This window comes from Nesoenas mayeri (genome assembly GCF_963082525.1).
Source record: "Nesoenas mayeri genome assembly, chromosome: 1".
Classification (NCBI taxonomy): domain Eukaryota; kingdom Metazoa; phylum Chordata; class Aves; order Columbiformes; family Columbidae; genus Nesoenas; species Nesoenas mayeri.
Genome location: NC_137541.1, coordinates 209,527,630 through 209,550,375, shown reverse-complemented (window position 1 = coordinate 209,550,375; position 22,746 = coordinate 209,527,630). Strand labels below are relative to the sequence as shown.

Below are 22,746 nucleotides of genomic sequence, written 5' to 3'. Positions count from 1 at the left end.
TCCATACACTTGGGAAATTGACTCAGTGACTGGTAAAGCTTTAAGTGTTGATTGTAAAGAGCCTAGAGCTCATCCTCTTATGTTTCTTCAATGAGGCAGAAAGGATGTATAAAATTATTATTAAATTTATTCATGTTGAGAGTTCCCCAGACTGAACAATAAGGAATCCCACCGAGAGTTTCAGTTAGCCAGAGCAATGCTCTTTTAGCATTTAAATCTTCACATGACACACTGTTTTCTACAGTATAAACCACTTCTTTAGCTGTTTTCAAACTCTGTCTCCTAGAGAGCAGAAATCAAGAGCTGTTTTCAGAACCTGCATGTCAAGTTTTGTATGCTGCAAATGGGGAAATTTTACACTTCCAATTTTGAAATGCCAATCGGGCCCAATAAAAATCCCACAAAATAGGACGTATTTTTCAAAAGGAAACAACCAGCCTCATTCTAGCTGCATCTTTGTTATAGTTTTCTGGTAGATAGGCACATTGGGAGGTTGTAGCATGAAGGGTGTTCATCTCTTTGCCCACATAACAAGTTATAGGATGAGAGGAAACAGTCTCAAATTGTGTCAGGGGAGGCTTAGATTGGATATTGGGAAAAATTCTTCCTGGAAAGGGTTGTGGGGCATTGGAACAGGCTGCCCAGGGCAGTGCTGGAGTCACCATCCTAGAAGGGTTTAAAAGACGTGGAGATGAGGTTCTCAGGGACATGGGGTAGTGCCAGGGCTGTGTTAATGGTTGGACTCAACAACATTGAGGGTCTTTTCCAACCCAAATGATTCTACGATTCTATCATCAGTCAGAGGACTCAGCTGCTTCACTAACATAACCATGTACAGAACCCCCCAGTGCAGCCTCATCCCAGTAACATTCCCAGAACACCTTTTACTTAAAATACAGATTGGATTATTTCAGCACGTGTATCCAGAGTGCGGTTTTTCCACTATAATGATGTTCCTCTAAGCCAGGAGGACTTTTGCTGGCACTATGCAGAGCTGTTCCAGCACCGGGCACATGCTCCAAATGATCATTTCAGAGTCCCAGAAGCCTGTAGTGGTCTGTGACTTGTGGTGGAAGTTAAACTGCAACCTTACCCATCGCTGATCTTGAATTCATCCTCACTCTCTTCTTCATCCAGATTACTGTCACTATCCAGGTCATTTAGTCGCCGTCGTTTCTTGCGCCGTGCTGCAGCAGCTCTTTGCGGTCGCTTGTTTTCTTTCCTTTCTTCCTCCAAGATTGTGGAAATGTCTTTTCCACGGTGACCTGTGATATTAGACATGTCTTTGCCTCTCCCAATGCCTGAATTCAGTGATAGAAAAAGGGGGGGAAAAAAGAGCAAGTTGATATTTGTTTATACATTTCTTCCATGCCTATAGCTTCAGGTTATTCTCTGTAAAGCAGCATATTTTGTCATGCAAGACTGTTTGTGGAGTCTTGTTCCTGACACACACAGCCCCAGCTGTGGTCACCTGGAAATACTGAGGTCCATGTGGAACAAGGTCCACGTCCATTCTTATACTCAACCCCACCCCACATTATTGCCTAATGCTTTGTGAATGGGCAGTTATCAGAAAATACATCATCTTCATAATGATTAAAACACTTCTTGGGAGATGAAGTGTTGCAGTTGCTGTTTGGCCAGGGAGTGGAGTTCCTGAAAAGCTGGTTTTACTGTTGAGACTTCATTGGGTTTATTATTTTAGTATCTTTCTATTGAGGACAGGCTGAGAGAGCTGGGGCTGTTCAGCCTGGAGAAGAGAAGCTGAGAAGGGACCTGATCAATGCTGATCAATATCTCCAGGGTAGGTGTAAAGAGGATGGACCAGACTCTGTTCAGTGGTGCCCAATGACAGGATGAGGGGCAATGGGCACAGACTGAAACACAGGAGGTTCCATCTGAACACGAGGAGAAACTTCTTTACTATGAGGTGCCAGAGCCTGGCCCAGGCTGCCCAGAGAGGCTGTGGAGTCTCCTTCTCTGGAGACATTCAAACCCACCTGGACACCTTCCTGTGTGATCTGCTCTGGTGACCCTGCGTTAGCAGGTGGGTTGGACTGGATGATCTCCAGAAGTTCCTTCAACCCCAACCATTCTGTGATTATACAGGTGTGTTACAGACACACAATGTTCAGATTGTCTGTGTACACCCACCAAGCTCCTGAAAACTGGTGTCTTTGTGGAGATGCCACAAGCCAAACAAGTGAGGGATGATGGTTCATGGCAGTCTTCTCCACACAGAAGCACAAATCCATCTACACCTCTCAGATACCGTTGAAGATCTCCCTTTTGGATCCCCTATGTTGCCTTAATAGGCAACAAAGAACATAATTTCACTTTATTCACGTACAACTGAGAAGTGCTTATAGATCTGAGTTAATATTTTTCAAACCACTTTGCAGACCTCATCTTTAAAGCAGATCAGTTCATGAACCCAGTTTTTACAGGTGACAGATGTCAATAGCACCAGCTGCCATTCCAACCTCAAATGCAAAACTTTGCAAATTAATTGTAAGGGTCTTCTTGTCATGCTTAGCCATTGCATTCATATATCAAAACATGTACAAGCTGAATTTAACTATCAAGACCAAATCAATTTTGGCGTCTTTTTGCAGCCTGACATGGCCGTTTCCAGGAGAAATTACTGAGTTTGATTCCAAAAACACAGCAGGAAAAACTGTAAACTACAAAGTGTAAGGGGGAAGACTATATTTGTTGCTTCTGGTATCAAAATACATTTGGTCTTAATCTTATCATCACCACTGCAATGAAAATAAATATCAGAAACATACCTCCTCCATCAGCCTCCTTGATATCATCTTCAATTGCCTCATCAATTGCCTCATCAAATTCATCAAACCTAAAAGTAACAGCTTTCATTTACCACTTGGAAGCACACCCTAATTAAATTATCTTACGAAAACATACCTCAAAAGCTAAAACTGTTTTAAAGAAATCACACTGCACAGACAACGGGCTGGATAGATAATAAAATTACAGAAATAATGGGCTGGATCGATGATAAAATAGCAATTTTTATTTAAGGTGTGTTTATTTCTACTTGCTAGCATATTATTCACCATTGCCTTCCTGTCTTCTTATTGATCTATGTGAACAGAAAACCACTTGCATTTTACATAACACACCACTGAATTTAACAATATATAATTGCTGAAAAGCACCTAAAGTAAAATTATTCATCCTCAATGTTCCTTGAAAACTTATTTTGGATCACTTCTTTCTCCTCTTAAAGCTCGTGGTAATTATACTTTAGGGATCTGCAGCATGCTAAACCGAACAGATAAAATATACTGTACACAGTAGAGACAAATGTACATATATACAAATAAGTTAAAATGTCATGTTGCATAAGGTCCTGGTTTTGTTAAAAACCAAGTTTGTCTTTTAGTGAATTTGCCTGTCAGCTAAAGCTTCATATTAGCTGCATTTTCCTGGAGAACCAGATACATGTTTTGGGAAACATAGCAATGGAATATGAAGTTATTGATAAGCATGGATGGACATCTCATGAGAGGGGCAACGAGAAACAGGTGACCAAGAAACTGACCAACTGTGTATAACATCCCATTCATGTGAATACTTCATATAAAAGTGGGAGATCACAAGGATCTCGTCCCCTTTTCCCTTTTGCTTATGGCCAACATTAGGAGAGGACCTTGCTAGTCGTCCCTATGAACTGAGGCCTAGTGACAGACTGAATCCAGCTCCGGTTGGCTGCAGAGTCCAGTCCAGGACTTCGGGTGCCGGCTCTGCAGTTGCTGGGACTTTCAAGATTGGTTTTGTATATTTTGTATTTTCTCTATTCTTATTAGTAGCATTGGTAAAATGCTACTAAGAAGGAGGGGAAGAAGGGGGAAGGGAGGGAAGAGAGGATGTTAACAATACATCTGCCAGGGTTTTATTGTCACCCTGCAATCTAAACCCTTGACACATAACTAAACAGGACAAACAAAAGCAAAATATTTGAGTACATTTGTCCTGCAGCAGCTTTTATAAAAGTGCTTAAATCTCTGCATGCTGAGTAATTCATTTAAAAGGAACAGCAAAGGGAGGAAAAAGGATCCCGTCCTTTTACACAGATAAATTCATAACTGAAGAAACAAACTGAAGTCACATCCCATATAAAAGGATTGTTACCTGTATCACGCCTTGAGATACAACATGCTAAAGTCTGAATTTCATTAACGAGGTAGGAAAGACATTTTATTTAGATCTAAGTTTTTCTTCTCATTTAAAAAAATTATTCAATTATTAATTTTATTAAACTATTTTTTAGATTATTAGATTTTTTGGACAATAATTGGAAAATACTTTGATTAAAGATTCAGTTTCTCGGTCACGAAAGAAACATATCTATCTTGCTCTTCCCTAGTAACCTCCAGCAAAACAAGAAAATAATGGATCTAATATTACTCTGTATTTCAACAGTAAGCAAAACCACTTTTTCCCTTAAAAACCAGGTGATGGATTTGGAGTCTCTCTGTATTCCCTAAGAACAACCGCATGGTATGTTCAAGGCAGCTTTACTCAGCAAGGAAGTATCTCTGCAATTATTCCATCAATAAGATTAGTTCCACACGACTCAAATGTTATTTTCCATCTATACCACTAAAAAAAACAACAAACCCTCTCTTTAAAATGTGAGGAATCACTTAACACTTCCAAATCACCCCTTACAACCTGAGCAGCCATCTCCTTGTCCATTAATAGGACATAATTGCTGCTGCTTTATTCCCAATGCAGATTTCTTAGAGATGACTCAGGTGACAAAGGGTTTGCATCTCTTTAGAGAACCAGGTTTGTCTGTCAGCGGAATAAGATGTTCAGCATTCATTAATATTAATATTTCCTCCCACTGAAGGAAAACATCCACAATTCCCACTGCCACCAGCAGTGGACACAGAAATCTGAAGTAAGCGCAATATTTTCACAAAGTTGTGTGTATGACTGAGTCACTTTGTATCAGAAGATCAACTATTTTTCCAGAGCAACATTATACCAAACATTATTTCCAATAACAATTACCGTCTTTGCACAACATGTCACACCAGAGGCCTGACAGGCAAGATGTTTATTCTCTTGCTCAGATGCTGCTTGACTGGTCATGAGCATATTTGCAAACCTATATAACTTCAAAGAAACAATTTCCCAAAGCAGCAACGGCATTTTTGTTACTGCATCTTTTAATGTTAATTGTCAAAGCTACTGAGGACCAACAGCTAAGCAAGGTCAGGCTGAGTTTTCTGATCGACCACGACTTGAACCATTGGAGCACCTCAAGGTAGTTTATAAACCACTTTGGTAACACATCAAGAACAAAAGATTATATAAAGATCATGCCGAATTTTGTAAACTTTAGTGACCTGTTCTACTTTTAGAATGCAGGGAGTCTAAATATCTTGGAATTCTAATTTACTAACTGCATTTTTATCACAATTTCCCTAAAGAGTTACAGACCATTTTTAGACACACTGTCTCAATCGCATTTTGAATTTCATGCCCCTTTCATGTATAGAAGCCATAAGGTGGGGGGAAGAGAAACAGGAATTGAAGGCCTTTACACACAAGTCTGCCTTCCAACAGAAAGGAGAGGTACAATTCACCTGCTTTAACCTACTCCAGAAATTCCAGTAATGCCAAAGCCTTCTCCAATATTCCTGAACAAAGCACCATCCATATTTTCCTCATTTAGTGCATTATCCCTTCACTAGACCATCTCACCTGCACCTCTGCTGCAAGCACAACCGGTATTCAGAGGAAAGAACAAACCCACTTGAGTTGGGGCTTGCTTTTAAATGTAAAAGTGCGTATGAGAACCAATGGATTGCTTAAGAAAAACAACAGTGTGAGCTTTCTTGGTTTTACAAGCTATTGAAAAGAGCTGCCGACCTGTAGCTTATGCACTTGCGGGTCCTGGTAGACCTCCTTTCAAGCAGCTTTGATTTGGGCTTTTTGGAATCTTTCTTCTTTTCTTCCTGGCCTTCAGGTATCTCTGGCTCCTGTTCACATAACACAGAAGCGTCAAAAACGTTTTATCTCCCCAAACTGAACTCGTATGATACCGATATTTGTATGATCTAGAAAACGCATCCACCCAACACATTTTCCCTTCTAATATATTCATCATAACTTGTTACAGCAGAGTTCACATGAACAAGTGCACATATCGCCCTTATTGGCAACATAATTTTGCAAATACAATGTTTAAGGGTTCAGGCTTGTGATTGTGCTACAACACTGATGGTGCCTCAGGTGCTACTTGCAGGACTAATAAATGCAGCAACTGAACAAATTATTGGTGGCATCTCTGCATACCGAGCACAGGGACACATTGACATGCTGCAGTCTCAAAATTCCACACAGGTTAGTTTTATGACACCGTTTCCAAGTTATTAATTAAAATAATCTGCCCCCAGGCTTAATTTGTCAAATATTTGCTCCCAGCCTGAGACTCTTCAAGTTTGTTAAAGGTGTTATTTTTCTGCTATCAAGAGACAAGGAGAAAGTTTGCTTTATTAGAGTCAAAGTCTATGTTTAAAACAAACAACAGTTTTATTTTAAACTATTATGCAAAACCAGATTATGATCTCCAACAAAGACATTTGGCTAAGACTTCAAAGGCATCGCTTTAAAATATATAAGAAGTGAGAAGAGGCCGTTATCCCCGAATAAAAACATCTTCCCTCTTCTGTAAAAGCATCTGTTAATAAAATACTCAATGTTTATACTTTTTAACCATATGTGACTTCAATATACAATTCTTGGAGACAAATGTAATACTTCTTATAGATAATACATATGTTCCCTGAATCATAAGCCAGAAACATTTGTTTCCATCAGTTCCAATGGAAAGCTGTGACAATTAGCTCGGATCTAGATAATTATACAACAGACAACAGTGTTAAATAAACTGAATCCCACCTTTATAAACTACAGATTAGTGGAGCGCTCTACATAAAACCCAACTGTAATGGGTGGGGAGGTGATTCTGTGACCCTGTGTGACACCAGTTGGCTCTAATAAACATGATAAATATCCCTTGTTTCCTCTGCTAAATTCAATCTCAGTCTAAAACACAGAGCCCAGAATTATTTCTGACCTGTAGATAGATTGATTTTCCCTTCCAAGATGCTACTGGCACTTCTGACAAAGCACTAAGAAACTTCTTCCCTGACAGGTTTGGAAAATAAACCGATAATACAATAGACACGCAGTGACTTACCTGAGGGGGAATGATGTTCTCAATACTGATACCCACATACACCAAGCGTTCTTTTCTTTAGGAGAGAAAAGAGAAAATAAGCTTATAGAAAAACTACAGATATCTAAAATAATGCTGTAATTAACACTGTTTGAAGCTCTTACTATTGCCAGGCAGAAGCATCCCAAGAGGATGCTCCAACAGAAAACACTTTCATTGGAATTACATACTAAATCTCATATGATTACATTTTCCTACCTGTGTAATTTAAGAGATTTCCGAAGAATTCTGACAAACAACAGTACTTGAAGATTGCGAGTGCAATGGAAATGATTGAATTAGGGTGTAAAAAGCAATTAAAACACAAGTGAAAAATAATAATGATGTGATAGAGACTATAATGTTGGATCCGTAACTACGATCGACCCTGGAGGTGCTGAAAGATAAAATGAGAATTCAAAAATCACAATGAACTGGGAAAATTCTCAAAGACAAGATGCAATCCAAAAAAGGACAAGTTCCAGATTTTAGACTCGGGCAGGAATAATCAACTCTAGAAACACCTGGGAGCAAATAATGGCCTACGTAGCAATTCTTTGTCAGAGGAGAACAACCCAACAAAGCTCAACAGAGTCCAAATGCTGCAGAAACAACTGTCACCAAACTGGGTGGGGAAGTGGACACTTGGGAAGATCTGGAGAGGTTGGAGGAACGAGCCAAGAAGAACCTTATGAAGTTTAACAAGGACAAGTGTAAGGTCTTGAACCTGGACAAACAATCCAGGCTGGGATCTACCCAGCTGGGAAGTGACCTGGGGGACAACAAGCTCTGTATGAGTGACCATTGGCTGCTGCAAAGGACAATGGGACATTGGGCTACATCAACAGGAGCATCATTATCCTGCTCTACTCCACACTTGTCAGGTGAAACCTGATATACTGTGCTCAGTTTTGGTTCCTGCTACACAAAAGGAGGTGGACAGGCCAGAGAGGGTCCAGAGAAGCACCACAAAGATGATCCAAGGACTGGGAAACACCTGAGAGAACTGGGCTTGTTCAGCCTTGAGGCAAGAAGGTGTAGGAGGGACCTCATCACCTTGTTCTGGTATTTAAAGGGTGGCTACAAAGAAGAGACTTCCTTTCTAGAAGGAGTCACAGGGAGAAGATGAAGGGTAATGGGTACAAGTTACTCCTGGAGAGATTCTGATTGACACAAGAGGGAAGTTTTTCATGATGAGAACAATCAGCCATTGGAATAATCTCCACAGGAAAGTGGTGGATGCCCAAACCTTGGACACTTTTAAGATTCAGCTGGACATGGTGCCGGGTCATCTTGTCCACGTGGTGCTTTTGCCAAGAAAGGTTGAACCAGATGATTCTTGATGTCCCTTCCGACCTAGGCTTCTGTGAATATTACAGATGGATATGTGAAGAGGACAACAGCCTATGGGAGAAGTGAACGACACCTGCCATGGCCACCAGCCCTGCTCACATGTAGCTGGAGTACTTGGTGCCATCCAGGCACCACACATACTTCAAGAAAGACGTGATCCAGCCGAAGAGTTTAGAGCAAGTCAGTAGGAGTTACAACAGTGCAGCAGACATGTGCTGCTGAGAAAGGCTGAAAAAACAGAGTAGATTGGTTGTGTGTTCTCTAGACCAAAGACAGGAGAGAGAACAGCACTCAAATACAGGAAAGCCTGTTTATGGAAAAGTGGGATGACCTTGCACACAGTTGGTAACAGGATTAAACCAAAGTTGGTAAGACTCAGCTTAGACAGTCCCAGTAAGCTCAGCTTGCCTCATCACAAGCATCCAGCATCATCTGAATTGCCCTGGGCACAACCCTGGCTCCTGGTCTCTACTTGCAGCTTTCAAAGGACACAAGTCTCCCGTAGGTCTGAAGGACAATCTGAAGAACAAACCTGCACGGGCGCAAGGTACGGACTACGCATTTACAAGATCTCCAACTTTCAGGACCCAGTGAAGCATCATATCAGTTGAAATGAAATCACACAAGAACCTCTTAGAATCATAAAATCACGGATTCTGAGCTCAAGAGTCTCACTCAACCAGACCCAGACTTGTGAAGTTACGGTGAGCGGTTGCGTGGGCACAAATCGTATCACACTTGAGTCGCAACAGGATGGATGCGTCATGTACACAAGTCACCTAGACCTGGACATCAACCCCTGTTTCTGATTGTTTCATTAATTTATAAAGAATCTAAGTAAATTTTAAAAGTCTTCTGACCAGCACTATACACTTTTATCTAAATAACCTCCTAGAGAACTCTTTAGTGAAAGATTTCTGCGTATTATTTTCTTAAATAACATGAACAAGCACAGTTCTTAAAGCAATACTGACCAAGAGTAAAAACAGATTTTAGCTTGTTTTACAGCCAGAAAGACCATGAACTTGGACAAGTCTGTATCATCAGATCTAAATTACAATATCTGGCTGTGTATAAAAGTGATTGGCTTTGTCTCTTAATATCGGTTCTCCAAACTGATAGATCAAAAGAAGTCTTCATCCCTCTGAACACCATGGAGTTGCATGAGGAAGAATTTTGCATTGCTGCAAAAATCACTACGCTCTTGAAAATGAGTTAAAGTAGCATCTTAAGGCAAGGAATACAACTGCTAAAATGAGAAAGGAACTGGAAATGTACACATTTTAGTATTCAGCAACTGTCTCTGAATTTCATCTCATTTAGCAACACGACTGGTGAAGGGACTTGAGCACAAGACCTATGGGGAGAGGCTGGGGGAGCTGGGCTTGTTTAGTCTGGAGAAGAGGAGGCTTAGAGGGGAGCTCAGCACTCTCTAGAACTACCTGAAGGGCAGTTCTAGCCAGGTGGGGATTGGACTCCTCTCCCAGGCAGTCAGCAATAGGACAAGGGGCCATGGGCTTCAACTCTGCCAGGGGAAATTGAGGCTGGATATTAGGAAGAAATTCTTTACAGAGAGAGTGGTCAGGCATTGGAATGGCTGCCCAGGGAGGTGCTGGACTCACCGTCCCTGGAGGTTTTTAAAGTGAGGTTGGACATGGCACTTAGTGTCATGATCTAGTAAACAGACTAGAGTTGGACCAAGGGTTGGACTCGATGATCTCTGAGGTCTTTTCCAACCCAGTCGATTCTGTGATTCTGTGATCTGCTTCTCATTTTTTGTGTGACACAAAACATCAGGAGATGGGTGAGATGAGGAAAAGTCAGCTGGTTTTTAAGTGTGACCAGTGAGGCTTTCAAGAGCTGCTTTTCTTCTCCCCAAATACCAACTGCTTAAGAAATTATCAAATAAATCAAGCCAACCCTGCTGAGAGAAAGGTCTTCAAATGCAAAATGAAGTAAAAAATGTTAGCACGTAGCACACTGAAGCTCAACACTTTAAACATTTGATCCAAGAGGTCTCCAACACAAGAGCTGGCTAGTTGTAAACTCTTCCTAAATGAACCCAGAAAACATTTTCTCTCATGTAAGCGGCTGTGAAAGTTGCTACAGGGAAACCATGAAAGTGTGTGTGAAATTTGGCCTGGGAGAAGCAGAGAAGTGATTTTCCATCAAGAAGAAGTCAGAGGCTCTACCATGAAATAAAAGGGATCCATAAAAGCTTTAACAACTACTCCACCTCGCTAGTAGTGATTATAGAAGTCGGCGTATACATGAGAAACCTGAAATTCAGGCAGATTCTTGCAGTAGCATCTTGAATTCATAAAGAGAAGGAAAAAAAAAAGGTATCACTTTGATCTATGTATTTGTAAGTCAATGTGAAACCTTAAGTTTTCATTAAAATAAAATAAATCCATGACAAAACGCTTTGGGGATGCGGAAAAATAAAGCTGAGGAACTGAATGCATTTCAGTCAGATTCTGAAAGCTAGAGAATAATCAAAAGAGCACGACAGTATTACTACTTCAAAAAGCACGATAGTAATGCTAGTTCAAACAATCTATTAAATGTGTGATGAGACCGTCACTTTTCTTCTCTTTGTCAAAACGACAGACAACACGTCCTGTGAGTTTACACAAACACTACATTAATATATTTCTGTGCCCTAAACCAACCTGCTTGAACTTTTACACCTCTAACTGTTAAAAGATCATATATTTATGCAACACTAGTGGCTTTAAGAAAGCAAGACAGACTGGGAAAAACTTGGATTTCATGTCATGTTTGCCAGCGGAATATTTACCAAAATAGGCCCAAAAATACTGCTCACTAGCAATAAATCCTCCCACTGTAAAGCAAAGCAGCAGACACAGCTCTTTGTGTCCCGCACTCCTGCACAGATGGAGGCTCGCTCCTAAAAATAGCTCATCGCTCTATTCCCAAGGCTGCAAATTCACTAGAATTGGCAAACCAAGGGTAATTTTACTACAGGGTGATCTAGATCTGCTGCCAGCACTGGGCCCTTGTGGCCAGGAATGGTACCTGGGGTGGATTAGAAAGGGGGTGGTCAGTAGGTCAGAGAGGTTCTCCTGCCCCTCTGCTCTGCCCTGGGGAGACCACACCTGGAATCTTGTGTCCAGTTGTGGCCCCTCAGTTCCAGCAGGACAGGGAACTGCTAGAGAGAGTCCAGCGCAGCCACCAAGATGCTGAAGGGAGTGGAGCATCTCCCGTGTGAGGAAAGGCTGAGGGAGCTGGGGCTCTGGAGCTGGACAGGAGGAGACTGAGGGGTGACCTCATTAATGTTTCCAGATATATAAAGGGTGAGTGTCAGGAGGATGGAGCCAGGCTCTTCTCGGTGACAACCAATGACAGAAAAAGGGGTAATGGGTTCAAACTGGAACAAAGAGATTCCACTTAAATTTAAGAAGAAACTTCTTCTCAGTGAGGGTGGCAGAGCCTGGCCCAGGCTGCCCAGGGAGGTGGTGGAGTCTCCTATTCTCGATACATTCCAACCCGCCTGGACATCTTCCTGTGTAACCTCATCTGGGTGTTCCTGCTCCATGGGGGGATTGCACTGGATGAGCTTTTGAGGTCCCTTCCAATCCCTCACATTCTGGGATTCTGTGCTCTGAGCAGAAGCAGTGATGGCAGGAGCAGGGGGTACTTGATCTGTCACTGTCATTGTTGCTGCTGCAATGATAATAACAAACAGGAGATGCGAAGGAAGCTGGAAGCAGCCCAGGATTGTTCTCTGCTCTTCCCAGAACCAAATGTATCTGCCACAAATATAACCCTGCTCAATCACTTTCTTTAAAAGGGGTCTCACTTTCTGGTGAAATTTGCCTTTCAAGATACAATTCATTCAGAGTTTTGATCAATAATGCATACAGATGTTATTCAATTTTGCAAATATGTCCTAAAAGTTATCAATTATGCAGACCACGTTTCCTGTCCCTCATTTTCAGGTCTGAAAACTGCAGGTAGCATGTTCCAAATATTAAGGATGTTGTTTATAAATGCACCAGCCTGGTTTGTATTTACCGGTCAGTAATGGCAGGGGTCACAACATTTCATTCTAGCTCAGCTGACCCATCGCACTACAGCAACTCCATCATCTTGTAAATTCAGCAAAATTTAACAGAATCTGAAGCAACAAGACTCTAAAATCCCATTAATTCAGACCATCTTCGTAACAAAGTCAGGACTTAACCTTGTGTACAGCAGGAATTCTGCACACAGCTGCCAGTATTATTAACACTTGTAGCTGAATCAGTGCTGAAAACCATTTAACTACTGGTATGGAAAAGCCAAATTTGTGTTCAGGCACCTTGTCCAAGTTTAATACAAATATATTTGCTTCTCTACCCCAATTATTAGGCTTATTTTCCCTTCTTGCAACCTCTCGCAGCATCATGCCACCAATAACCTCTCAAATCAGTGCCAAGTCAAAACTGCTCCAATTCCCAGTCTTGTCGCTACTTTCCCCCCAGTCCCCCGTTATTTTAATGCTCGTTGAATTACTACTACCCCTCTGTAGAGCAGCTCGCTGTGAACACAACCAACCAGTAGTACCTGCGTTCCGCACGCTCCTTCTTTTTTAAGACAACATCCAGGTCTTGTAGTTGTTCTTCTAATTTCTCGCAGAGTAATTTCTAAGGGAAGGAAACACAATATCAGTTTCTTTCATAACCAACTCTTTTCATGTTGAGCTAATGTTCCGACACTTCAACTTAACCATGGAGAAACCTGAGGAGTACATACACCCAGGCGCCCATACACACCCAGGTGCCCATACACACCCAGGCGCCCATACACACCCAGGCGCCCATACACACCCAGGCGCCCGAGTGAATACATGCACAGTGGTATCTGTCCTTTAATTCTTGGAGAACACAACTCCGTGGAAACCACAGTAAAAAGCAGAGATACACTCCAAGGATATTTTTCTTACCAAATGTTCCATATCTTAGAACACAATATTTAAGGAGCCATATGTAAAAAATGACTTTTTATGGACAAATTGCGCCTTATTCCAAGTTAACACCCGCATCGTGCTATTTCCAAGGATGATCTTCACGCTTTTATAAATCTGTCATTTTTCATATTAATTAAAAATTACCAAACAGCAACAGCACACAGAGATGCTCTGACCGCAAGCTGAAGTCTCAAACTGCTTAAGGAAAACTTTCTCACATATTAAGGATCATCATTACTAAAAATACTCCTTGGATGACAACTAAAAATCAGCGCTCGATACAGCCACGTCCAGTGTGGGTAGTTTGCTGCAGGGCAACAGCCCTTTTGGTAAAGTAATTTTCTAAAAGTAAGGAAGGGGTTTGGGATCAGACAGATTATTCTGTAAACGTGCATAAATGGTTCAACATTAAAGAGCAGCAGCATCACACGCTTTTTGGCTTATTCTCCCAAGCACCATCGCTTGCTATTCTAGATGGAATTTAAATTGAAACTAGACACATGCACTGATTTCTTTTTGGCAGAAGCAGCTTCCAACCTTCAAAAAAGTGTTTCTATTTGTTTCTTTCTTGACAAGGACAACACTGACTTCCCAGCAGGGGAAAACTATACCCTGGGACTTGTTAGAAATAGCAACTTTCTCTTTTGGGAAAATATTTAGATATATTTTTAATACTAGTTTAGTCTGGAGGTAATTTAAGCAATGATGGGAGAGTGTGGCTGGAGATTCATCCATCACTAGCAGAAAGAAAAGGAAAATCACCCAGCAAAACTGTTTTAGTAATAGGCAAGAGGGAAGATCAGCATCTCTACAATTCACCAGAATCTATTTTTGAACAGAATAAAAACCAAAAGAACTTGTGAAAGGAGAGCAAAAGTCGAACAAGAACCGTACATGCTGGCAGGGAGGGCAGAACCACTCTCCGTCGGGGATGATCATGAGCGGAGGGCGAAGGCAGGCGGTGTGGTACCCGCTGTCGCAAGAGTCGCACAACAGAATCTGTGGAAACCAAACGAATCCTGAGTATCTTCTGGCATTCACGACACATAACGAGCTCCAGAACTATTTCCCCAGCCAACACAGAAGCTCTTTATAAATACTTTGGGCTGTGCCAAAACCAAAAATATAATCCTGTTATCACTTATCACTAGGAGTTTCTGGGGCCAGCAGTGGTTTTTATGGGGAAGTTTATATATCACAGTCTATTTTAACACCAGATTTCCTCTTATTACGTGTTCTCAGGCACTTCTGAGCTACTGGATTACGTAGATTGTGTGCCCACAGTGTGGAATATGGTAATGCTTTCCAGATCTGGAACTAAGTGGAAAACTGCACACAAGATGTGGTGTGAACTGTTTTCCCTGTGCACCCAACATCCACACAAAGCAAACCTGCCCATTTCCACAATCAGGATGATTGTGTGTCCAAGAGGGTAGAGACAAAGCCTTGCAGGCTCTATGGGGTACATAAAACTATTAGAGTTCATACTTAACTGGGTAAAACTTGATATATCCCTTCCCATTAAACCTGAGGAACAAAGCTGTGCGAGTATCCACCAGAATATTTATCTCTAACATCCTAAAGGTCAAACTTTGTCTCAACTCTGCTACAGTATCTGTCCCACACCTGAGAGTGTGTTTATTCCTGTGGATTCATAGCAGGAGTGCACAGTACGATTTCCCAGATAAACTGAAATTCATGATGGTGTCTACCATTAATGAATAAGAACCAAAAACAATAGGAATAGGGAAAGCTTCACTGTGCAGGATTTTGCTGTACCCAGTGCTCAGAATGATGCGCAGCTGTATCCAACAAGGATGACTATGGAGCTGTGACCATGGCAAAAGATACTGGAAAGCATATATTGCATTGCGGGGTTTCATTCTTTTAAATGTCTCCTCTGCATTCCTTGAGATCGCAGACACAACCCCAAAGCCTCAGCCAGATCAATCCTCAATGGGCTAAATTGTGTTATACCTCTTAAAAGAATCACAGAATGGTTTGGGTTGAAGGGACCTTCAAAGCTCATCCAGTGCCACCCCTGCCATGAGCAGGGACATCTTCACCAGCTCAGGTTGCTCAGAGCCCCGTCCAGCCTGGCCTGGGATGTCTCCAGGGATGGTTCAGCCACCACCTCTCTGGCCAACCTGGGACAGGCTCTCACCACCCACAGGAGCAACAGTTTCACCCTCAAGTCTGGTCTAAATCTCCCCTCTTAGTTTTTAACCATCACCCCTTGTCCTGTTGCCACAGCCCCTGCTAAAAAGTCTTTCCCCATCATTCCTATTGGTCCCTTTTAATTACGGAAAGGCCGAAATAGGATCTCCCCAGAGCTTCTCTTCTCCAGGCTGAACACCCCAACTCTCTCAACATTTCAGAGGTGGTCAACAGAAGAAATAACTTCCCTCCTTATTAAACTCATCTACTGTCATGGATTTAGAACCTAGAAAGTATTCTCCTATAACCAGCCCCCGCAGAGGACGACGCGCCTTCAGATACCACCACGGCAAATCCACCAAACCTGACACAACAGCAACCTTCCCCAAAACCCACCAGCTCGGGGTGGTTGGGAAGGCCACACTTCTTGCACGGCTCATCGTCATCAGCAGGTGCAGCTTCTTCCTCCTCCTCTTCTTCCTCTTCCTCCTCCTCATCGGAGTTTTTTTCACTGTCCGAGTCCTCGCTTTCTTCATTACTGGAGTATTTCCACCTGCCCCGTGTTCGCGTCCCCGTCCACCGAACTTTGCTTCTCTAGGAGACACACGGTTGCAAAGAGAAAACACAAAGGGAGCTCACAGAGTTTCTTCCCAGATCTCGACAAATATTTGTCTCTACAGTAATTCATTTCAATCAGAACAGCAGAAGTGAATTCCCAACATTTCAATGAACGGATTGTGTGTCAAAGAGCCTTAAAATACAACAGGATAACACAGGGAGAAAAGAAATCCTATCTACCTGCAGGAAGAAAATCTCAAATGTCCTATTTTGACAAGGTAAACTTGCTTGTGAACACAGTAAATTCCACATTTAAACTTTCTGATGACAGGTTTCCTCAATCCAAAGAGAATGTTTTCTTTCCAGGCCCCCATGTACAGTTTGTGTCTTTTGTTGTGCTTTAAGAGACACGTTTGCACTCTAACAATTAAACTAACTTCAGTGTTTCTGGTGTTTTCCTCTGAGATGGGTGCACTTTTCTGAAATATATCACTGCACCCTTTAAGTGCATTACTTATAGGTCTGCTTTCCAATTTATACTTCTCTGCTTTCAAATTTATACTTTTCCATGAAAACTGATTCAGTTGATGCTTCTTTTTCGCTAATCAAAGGGGCATCTACCCCTTTTTACCACATCTACCTTAGTAAAGCAACCATACGTCTTGCCATGCATTTACTTGGACTTTCCACCTTTTTATTTTAGACTGGAAAATGACACGTCTTACTCTCTAGATGTGTTAAGTTTTACTATAGTGACTTGTTTAAAATACATTCTGAATGAAAACCAGACAAATTAAAATTCAGAATATTATATTAGTTAAAACTGCCTTCTGCAACTAAGATATTTTATATTTAAGTAAACATATCCAACAAGAAAAAACCTTTTCTTATCATCAACTTATTTCTCAGAGAACTCATTCTCTTATAACTCTTTCCCCCCACCAGACACTGAATAAGGAAAATAACTTTCCTAATCTGTTTCAACCCAAACATTTCTCATTTTTGACTGAACTACTCATAGACCTGAACCAGACAAATGATCACAGAATACCAGAATGTCAGGGATTGGAAGGGACATCAAAAGCTTATCCAGTGCAATCCCCCCATGGAGCAGGAACACCCAGATGAGGTTACACAGGAAGGTGTCCAGGCGGGTTGGAATGTCTGCACAGAAGGAGACTCCACAACCTCCTTGGGCAGCCTGGGCCAGGCTCTGCCATCCTCACCATGGAGAAGTTTCTTCTCAAATTTAAGTGGAACCTCCTGTGTTCCAGTTTGAACCCATTACCCCTTGTCCTGTCATTGGTTGTCACTGAGAAGAGCCTGGCTCCATCCTCCTGACACTCACCCTTTATATATCTGGAAACATTAATGAGGTCACCCCTCAGTCTCCTCTTGTCCAGCTCCAGAGCCCCAGCTCCCTCAGCCTTTCCTCACACAGGAGATGCTCCACTCCCTTCAGCATCTTGGTGGCTGCGCTGGACTCTCTGCAGCAGTTCCCTGTCCTGCTGGAACTGAGGGGCCACAACTGGACACAATATTCCAGGTGTGGTCTCCCCAGGGCAGAGCAGAGGGGCAGGAGAACCTCTCTGACCTACTGACCACCCCTTTGTGGTTTGGGAGCATCCTCAAACAGACCCACCAGCCACCACCAAGCCTCTGTCTAATAAATCCAGAGGATTTAGGGGGGTGTTGTTTTAGATTTGCCAAGTCCACTAACTGGATTACAAACCCCGTTCCTTTCCAAAGCTGACCAAACAACCAACCCTTAATATTCCTACATACATATTTATTTTCCTTATAAGGCTTTGGGCACCCTTTCTTCCCGGCTAAGAAATCTGTATTACCTTGTTAACCTTGGCATTTGGCTCCTTCTCTTGTTTTTTTGCATCTTCTTTCCGTTCGGGTTTTTGCGCCGCCGCGGGTTTCTCCTCCTCCTCTTCGGGCCGTTTTTTGTCCGCTTTCTGATCCCGCGTCTCCACAACTTTGGGAGTAGGTTTGGATATTCTCGGCGATCGCCTCAAGGTGCGCCCAACGCCGACCTCTTCCGGCGGCGTTTCCGTCTTTCTCTTCCGACTGGAGATCCTGATGGTTAATTTAATTCCTTCTTTCTGTCTTTCGGAAGTTAGTTCTTTATTATCTGTGGCACAGCTTCCTTCTTCAGAAACTAGCTTATATTTAAATTTGCTTTTAGGTGGCGGAGATTCCTTTTTACTCTCTGAGGAATCCTCTAGATTAGAAGCATGGGCATCATCTAATCTATCCGGCTCCGTCTTGGCCGTTTCCATCTCTTCCTCTTGTTTGTCAGGGCTGGGTTTTTCTTCTACTTTGCTCTCCTCCGGTAGAGCTGGTTTACTATGAGAACTCTCCTCTTCCAAAACAGGTTTCTCTAAAGGAAGGGGAGAAGTAGACGCAGGAGGCATCTCAGCAGCTTTTGGAGAATCAGGTTTCTCCTCAGACTCCCCTTTACTTTGCAAAGTTTCTTCATCGGGTAGCAGAGGCATTTCTGCAGGACTAGAAGCCTTTGGGGACTTCTCTAAACATTCTTTGGGTGGCGACAGTCCGTCCTTTTTGATTTGCATGGCTAATTTCTCTTCTGTTATTTTGGCACAGTCTTCCGAATGCGCAGATTCTTCCGCGACCGTTTCGGCAGTCGTGCTGTCCAGGGATTCTTTCCCCACAGGACTAGATTCCTCCTTTAAAGGCACTTTCTGATTAGAAACCTCGGAGACCGCAGCCCCGATCTCCTTCAGCACAGTCACCGTATTTTTCTCGACCTCGCACGTTTTTGTGACTTTACTCACGGAATTGAGGGGGTCTGACACCTTTTCCTCACTTTTGCCATTTTTCAACGAGCCGCTCTCTTCCTTTGCGCTCGCGGAGCGTTCGGCCGCATTTTGTATGACGCTCGGGGTTATTTTTTCGCAGCTCACCTCTCCATTTACCAGCACTTTCCCATCGGGACATAAAGCCGTAATCGTAGGGACTCTCTTAAAAGCTTCTTCTTCTGGTTTCCCCTCTTCCTTCAAAACATCTTTCGTTGGAGTAACACATTTACACAAGGGCCCCTTGATGGGACTATCGTAATCATCTGTCAGCTTGATCTCTCGCTTTTTAAGGGGTATTTTTGCCTGCTGGTCGTTTTTAAGTTTCTCGCTTTCTTCCACAGATTTCTCCACAATTTCTTGGGGAGTTTTGACATTAACACAAAATTCCAACCTCTCTGGCTCATGAGCTGCTATTTTGTCCGTACAACTTTTGACTTCTTTCAAGTCTTTTGGTTCTGGTTTGTTTTCCTTCACCTCTACCTTAACAGGCTTGACGTTTTCTTTAAAGGAGTCGCTTTCTTCTCTGACACTTTGCTTTTCTTCATTGTATTCTGAAGGTTTATCTAATTTTACTATTACTGGCAATTTTATAATTTCTTTTTCTTCCACCTTCTCAATTTTCAGCGCGTTTTCGTCCTCTTTGACCACAGGGAGAGGAAGGTTTTCCAGTTCCATTGGCTGTTCCTCCACCTCCTCTTTTTCTTCTTTGATTTTTAATTGATTTTCTGTCAACAGAGGAAAAACAAGGATGAAATGACCAAGGGACACAAAGGATTACAAACAGCATCCATCGAAACAAAAGGCAGATCTGAAAAACCCAACGAACCCAAACTCCCCCACAAATGAATGAGGAGGAGCCTGGTTGTCTAACGCTGTCAGTAAATGAGTGTGTTGCCAGTTTTTAGGTATAGAATCACAGCTCAGTTTAATTTTATACCAAGATAAACTTCGATTTCAGTCGCTATCAGCAGAATTCTAGATTTAATCCTCCTTTTTACGGACATCTCAGCCCTTTCTTTAGTAGTACCACGATTCTTTCAGAGGATACATAAAACCTTAGTGATGGGCACACGAAGCGTCGACTTGAAGTCTCGCTTGAGCTTCTGAATTACTTCACAAACCAGAACACGGGGTGCGATTCCACGGTCTTCAAGTGAAATTCCACAGAGAAATCAGTCCCGTTTGTGCACGTTTTTATTTCAAGAAATACTCAACTGTTGTATATCAATGGTTCAGAGAAAGAGGAGACACTCAACATTACAACTTATGGCAAAATTCATCTCAATTCCCTGGGCAATGCTACATCTCCTATGGACTATCAAAACACAGTAACAGACAATATTCTACATTTGCTTCACCTCCTGCTTCTAAAACAAGCTCAGTGAGTAGTAGCACATGCCAGAAAACCCTGCAGACTAAAAAATAACATTATACCTACTTTGCTAAGTCAGTTTTAGGTCATTAGGATTTAAAGCACACTTCCAGCATTCAGAAGAAACCATATTTTATCACTATGTACGTAAGCCTGTTAATTTATCATTACCACAGCTTCTTAATTCCTCAGTTTTGTTCCTTTACTATACTTTTTGAGCCAGCCAGGGATAACACTAATTAGAAAAAGCAAATATAATAGCACTACATATATCACAACAGCATCTTCTACCATCTGGAAGACATTATTGCAAGTGTGCCGTAACTCCAAATGGAGTTTGGATGGGGGAAAGTACATGACAGCTAACTTAGTTACATTAAAGAAAATAAGCATTTTAGAAAAGAGCGGTGAGGAAGAATTTATAGGCTTTATAATATTGTTCAAATACAAAGCATGTCTGCAAATAAGACTCAGCAATTAGTACAGCAGTAACAGATGCATCTACAAATAACATTTTGAAGGCTCAAGGCTGTTTTTTTTCCCCCTATCACACAAGTGAGCCCTTGTAACAAAAAAGCTGCCTATTTAAAGACATTTGTCTATACGAGTGAGATGTTTTTTGTGTCCAAATTCTTCCACCCTCCCTTCACCTTTTTGTTCAACCATTTCTTCCCATCACCTGCTGCTTTCCCCCAAACTACATCAAGGATCATCAGAATTCCCAGACTTCTCCGTACTGAAAATCAACAGTTGTTCTATGGTTTAACTCCTTGAACTGCTCATAAAGCATTTTGCATCTACCTATGTGAAATCCATACGTATGTGAAATATATATATATATGGAACAGGCTGCCCAGGGCAGCGGTGGAGTCACCATCCCTGGAGGGGTTTAAAAGACACATAGATAACGTTCTTAGGGACATGGGTTAGAGGTGGACTTGGTAGTGTTGGGTTAACAGTTGAGCTTGATGATCTTAAAGGTCTTTTCCAACCAAAATGATTCTATCATACACAAAATGAGGCAGTTGATGCACAAGTTGTCTATTCGGGTCAATCAATCAGGCCAGGAAAAAAACATTGGTTCAGTTTACCTGATTTTTCCATAAACTAATTTGGGAAGTGGCCAAAGCCAACAGGCATCAAGTCTTCCAATATAGTTTCACTGGGCCTTATGGCTCCTCCTGAATTCACAGAATCGTATTATAGAATAGAATGACAGAAACATTTTGGTTGGAAAAGACCTTGAAGATCATCGAATCCAACCGTTAACCCAACACTGTCAAGTCCACCTCTCAACCATGTCCCTAAGAACCTCATCTATACAATGTAAATACAATCCTATCTGAAGCAGAGATCTTGCTTAAGTGATTTATGCTGGCTTGACCAATTTTTAGTGAGAGAAAGGCAAATCAGCACTTGGAATTAATTCTGTGCTGTTGGTAACCATGCAGGTCATGTTATTACTCACTTGCACAGTTATATATTGAAAATACCTTAGAACAAAAGACAATTCTGCTGGTGTTCCTCACAATTTACTGCAATTTCTACAGTAGCCTTTTAATGCTTCCACAACAACTCCAATTTTATCTGTTGTATTTATTTCTTCTGTTCCACACTCTTTGTTACAAAGAATACGAGTAAAATAGCAAGTCTTTTTGCTACTGAGCACCAAGACAGGCCGTGGCTAATTCCATATATCCAGGTAACTTCAATAGATTGGAAGAAACACATACTGCCCCGTTTCCCTGAAAATAAGACCTACCCCAAAAATAAGCCCTAGCACGAGTCGGCAGGATTTTTGAGGATGCTCAAAATAAGCCCTACTCCAAACTACGTCCTAGTTACAGTTCATTTAAAGAGTCGATTTAAATGGTGTCCAAGCAGCTTAACATCGAAAAAGTTTCGTAGCAAAAAAATAAGACCTTGTCTTATTTTTCAGGGAAACACAGTGGAATCTTTAAATCTTGTTTCTGATTGTGAAAATCTTTTCCTTTATTTTAACAAAATTAAAATACCAGGCAGTATCTGGGGTAAAATGACTTGGGGTAACAAGCTTTTGCCTTTTCCTAACCTAAAAAAGATCAGATTCTTATAACAGAAAATATTTCAGGCTAACCAATATTTAGTAAAAGCAATTCACAAACAATCAAGTCAGGTAAGTTGTTAAATATGTGCAATGACATGATAATACAGATGGAAGAAAGGTTGTTTGCTAATAAGAACAATCCAGTGGAAGCAGGTAAGG

General features: G+C 41.7%; 1 protein-coding gene across 2 annotated transcripts in view; it reads right to left on the bottom strand.

Annotated features, from left to right (window-relative positions):
* RSF1 (remodeling and spacing factor 1) overlaps nucleotides 1–22,746 on the bottom strand; it is a 60,362-nt gene that overhangs the window by 7,200 nt on the left and 30,416 nt on the right. For both annotated transcript variants that reach the window (XM_080363508.1, XM_080363509.1), the window contains exons 6-13: nucleotides 18,149–19,854; nucleotides 16,140–16,337; nucleotides 14,481–14,585; nucleotides 13,184–13,263; nucleotides 7,244–7,298; nucleotides 5,911–6,020; nucleotides 2,793–2,860; nucleotides 1,094–1,301 (exon numbers count right to left, since the gene is read on the bottom strand). In XM_080363508.1, the coding sequence (XP_080219634.1) occupies nucleotides 1,094–1,301; nucleotides 2,793–2,860; nucleotides 5,911–6,020; nucleotides 7,244–7,298; nucleotides 13,184–13,263; nucleotides 14,481–14,585; nucleotides 16,140–16,337; nucleotides 18,149–19,854 (2,530 nt within the window). The remainder of the gene's footprint in view (nucleotides 1–1,093; nucleotides 1,302–2,792; nucleotides 2,861–5,910; nucleotides 6,021–7,243; nucleotides 7,299–13,183; nucleotides 13,264–14,480; nucleotides 14,586–16,139; nucleotides 16,338–18,148; nucleotides 19,855–22,746) is intronic.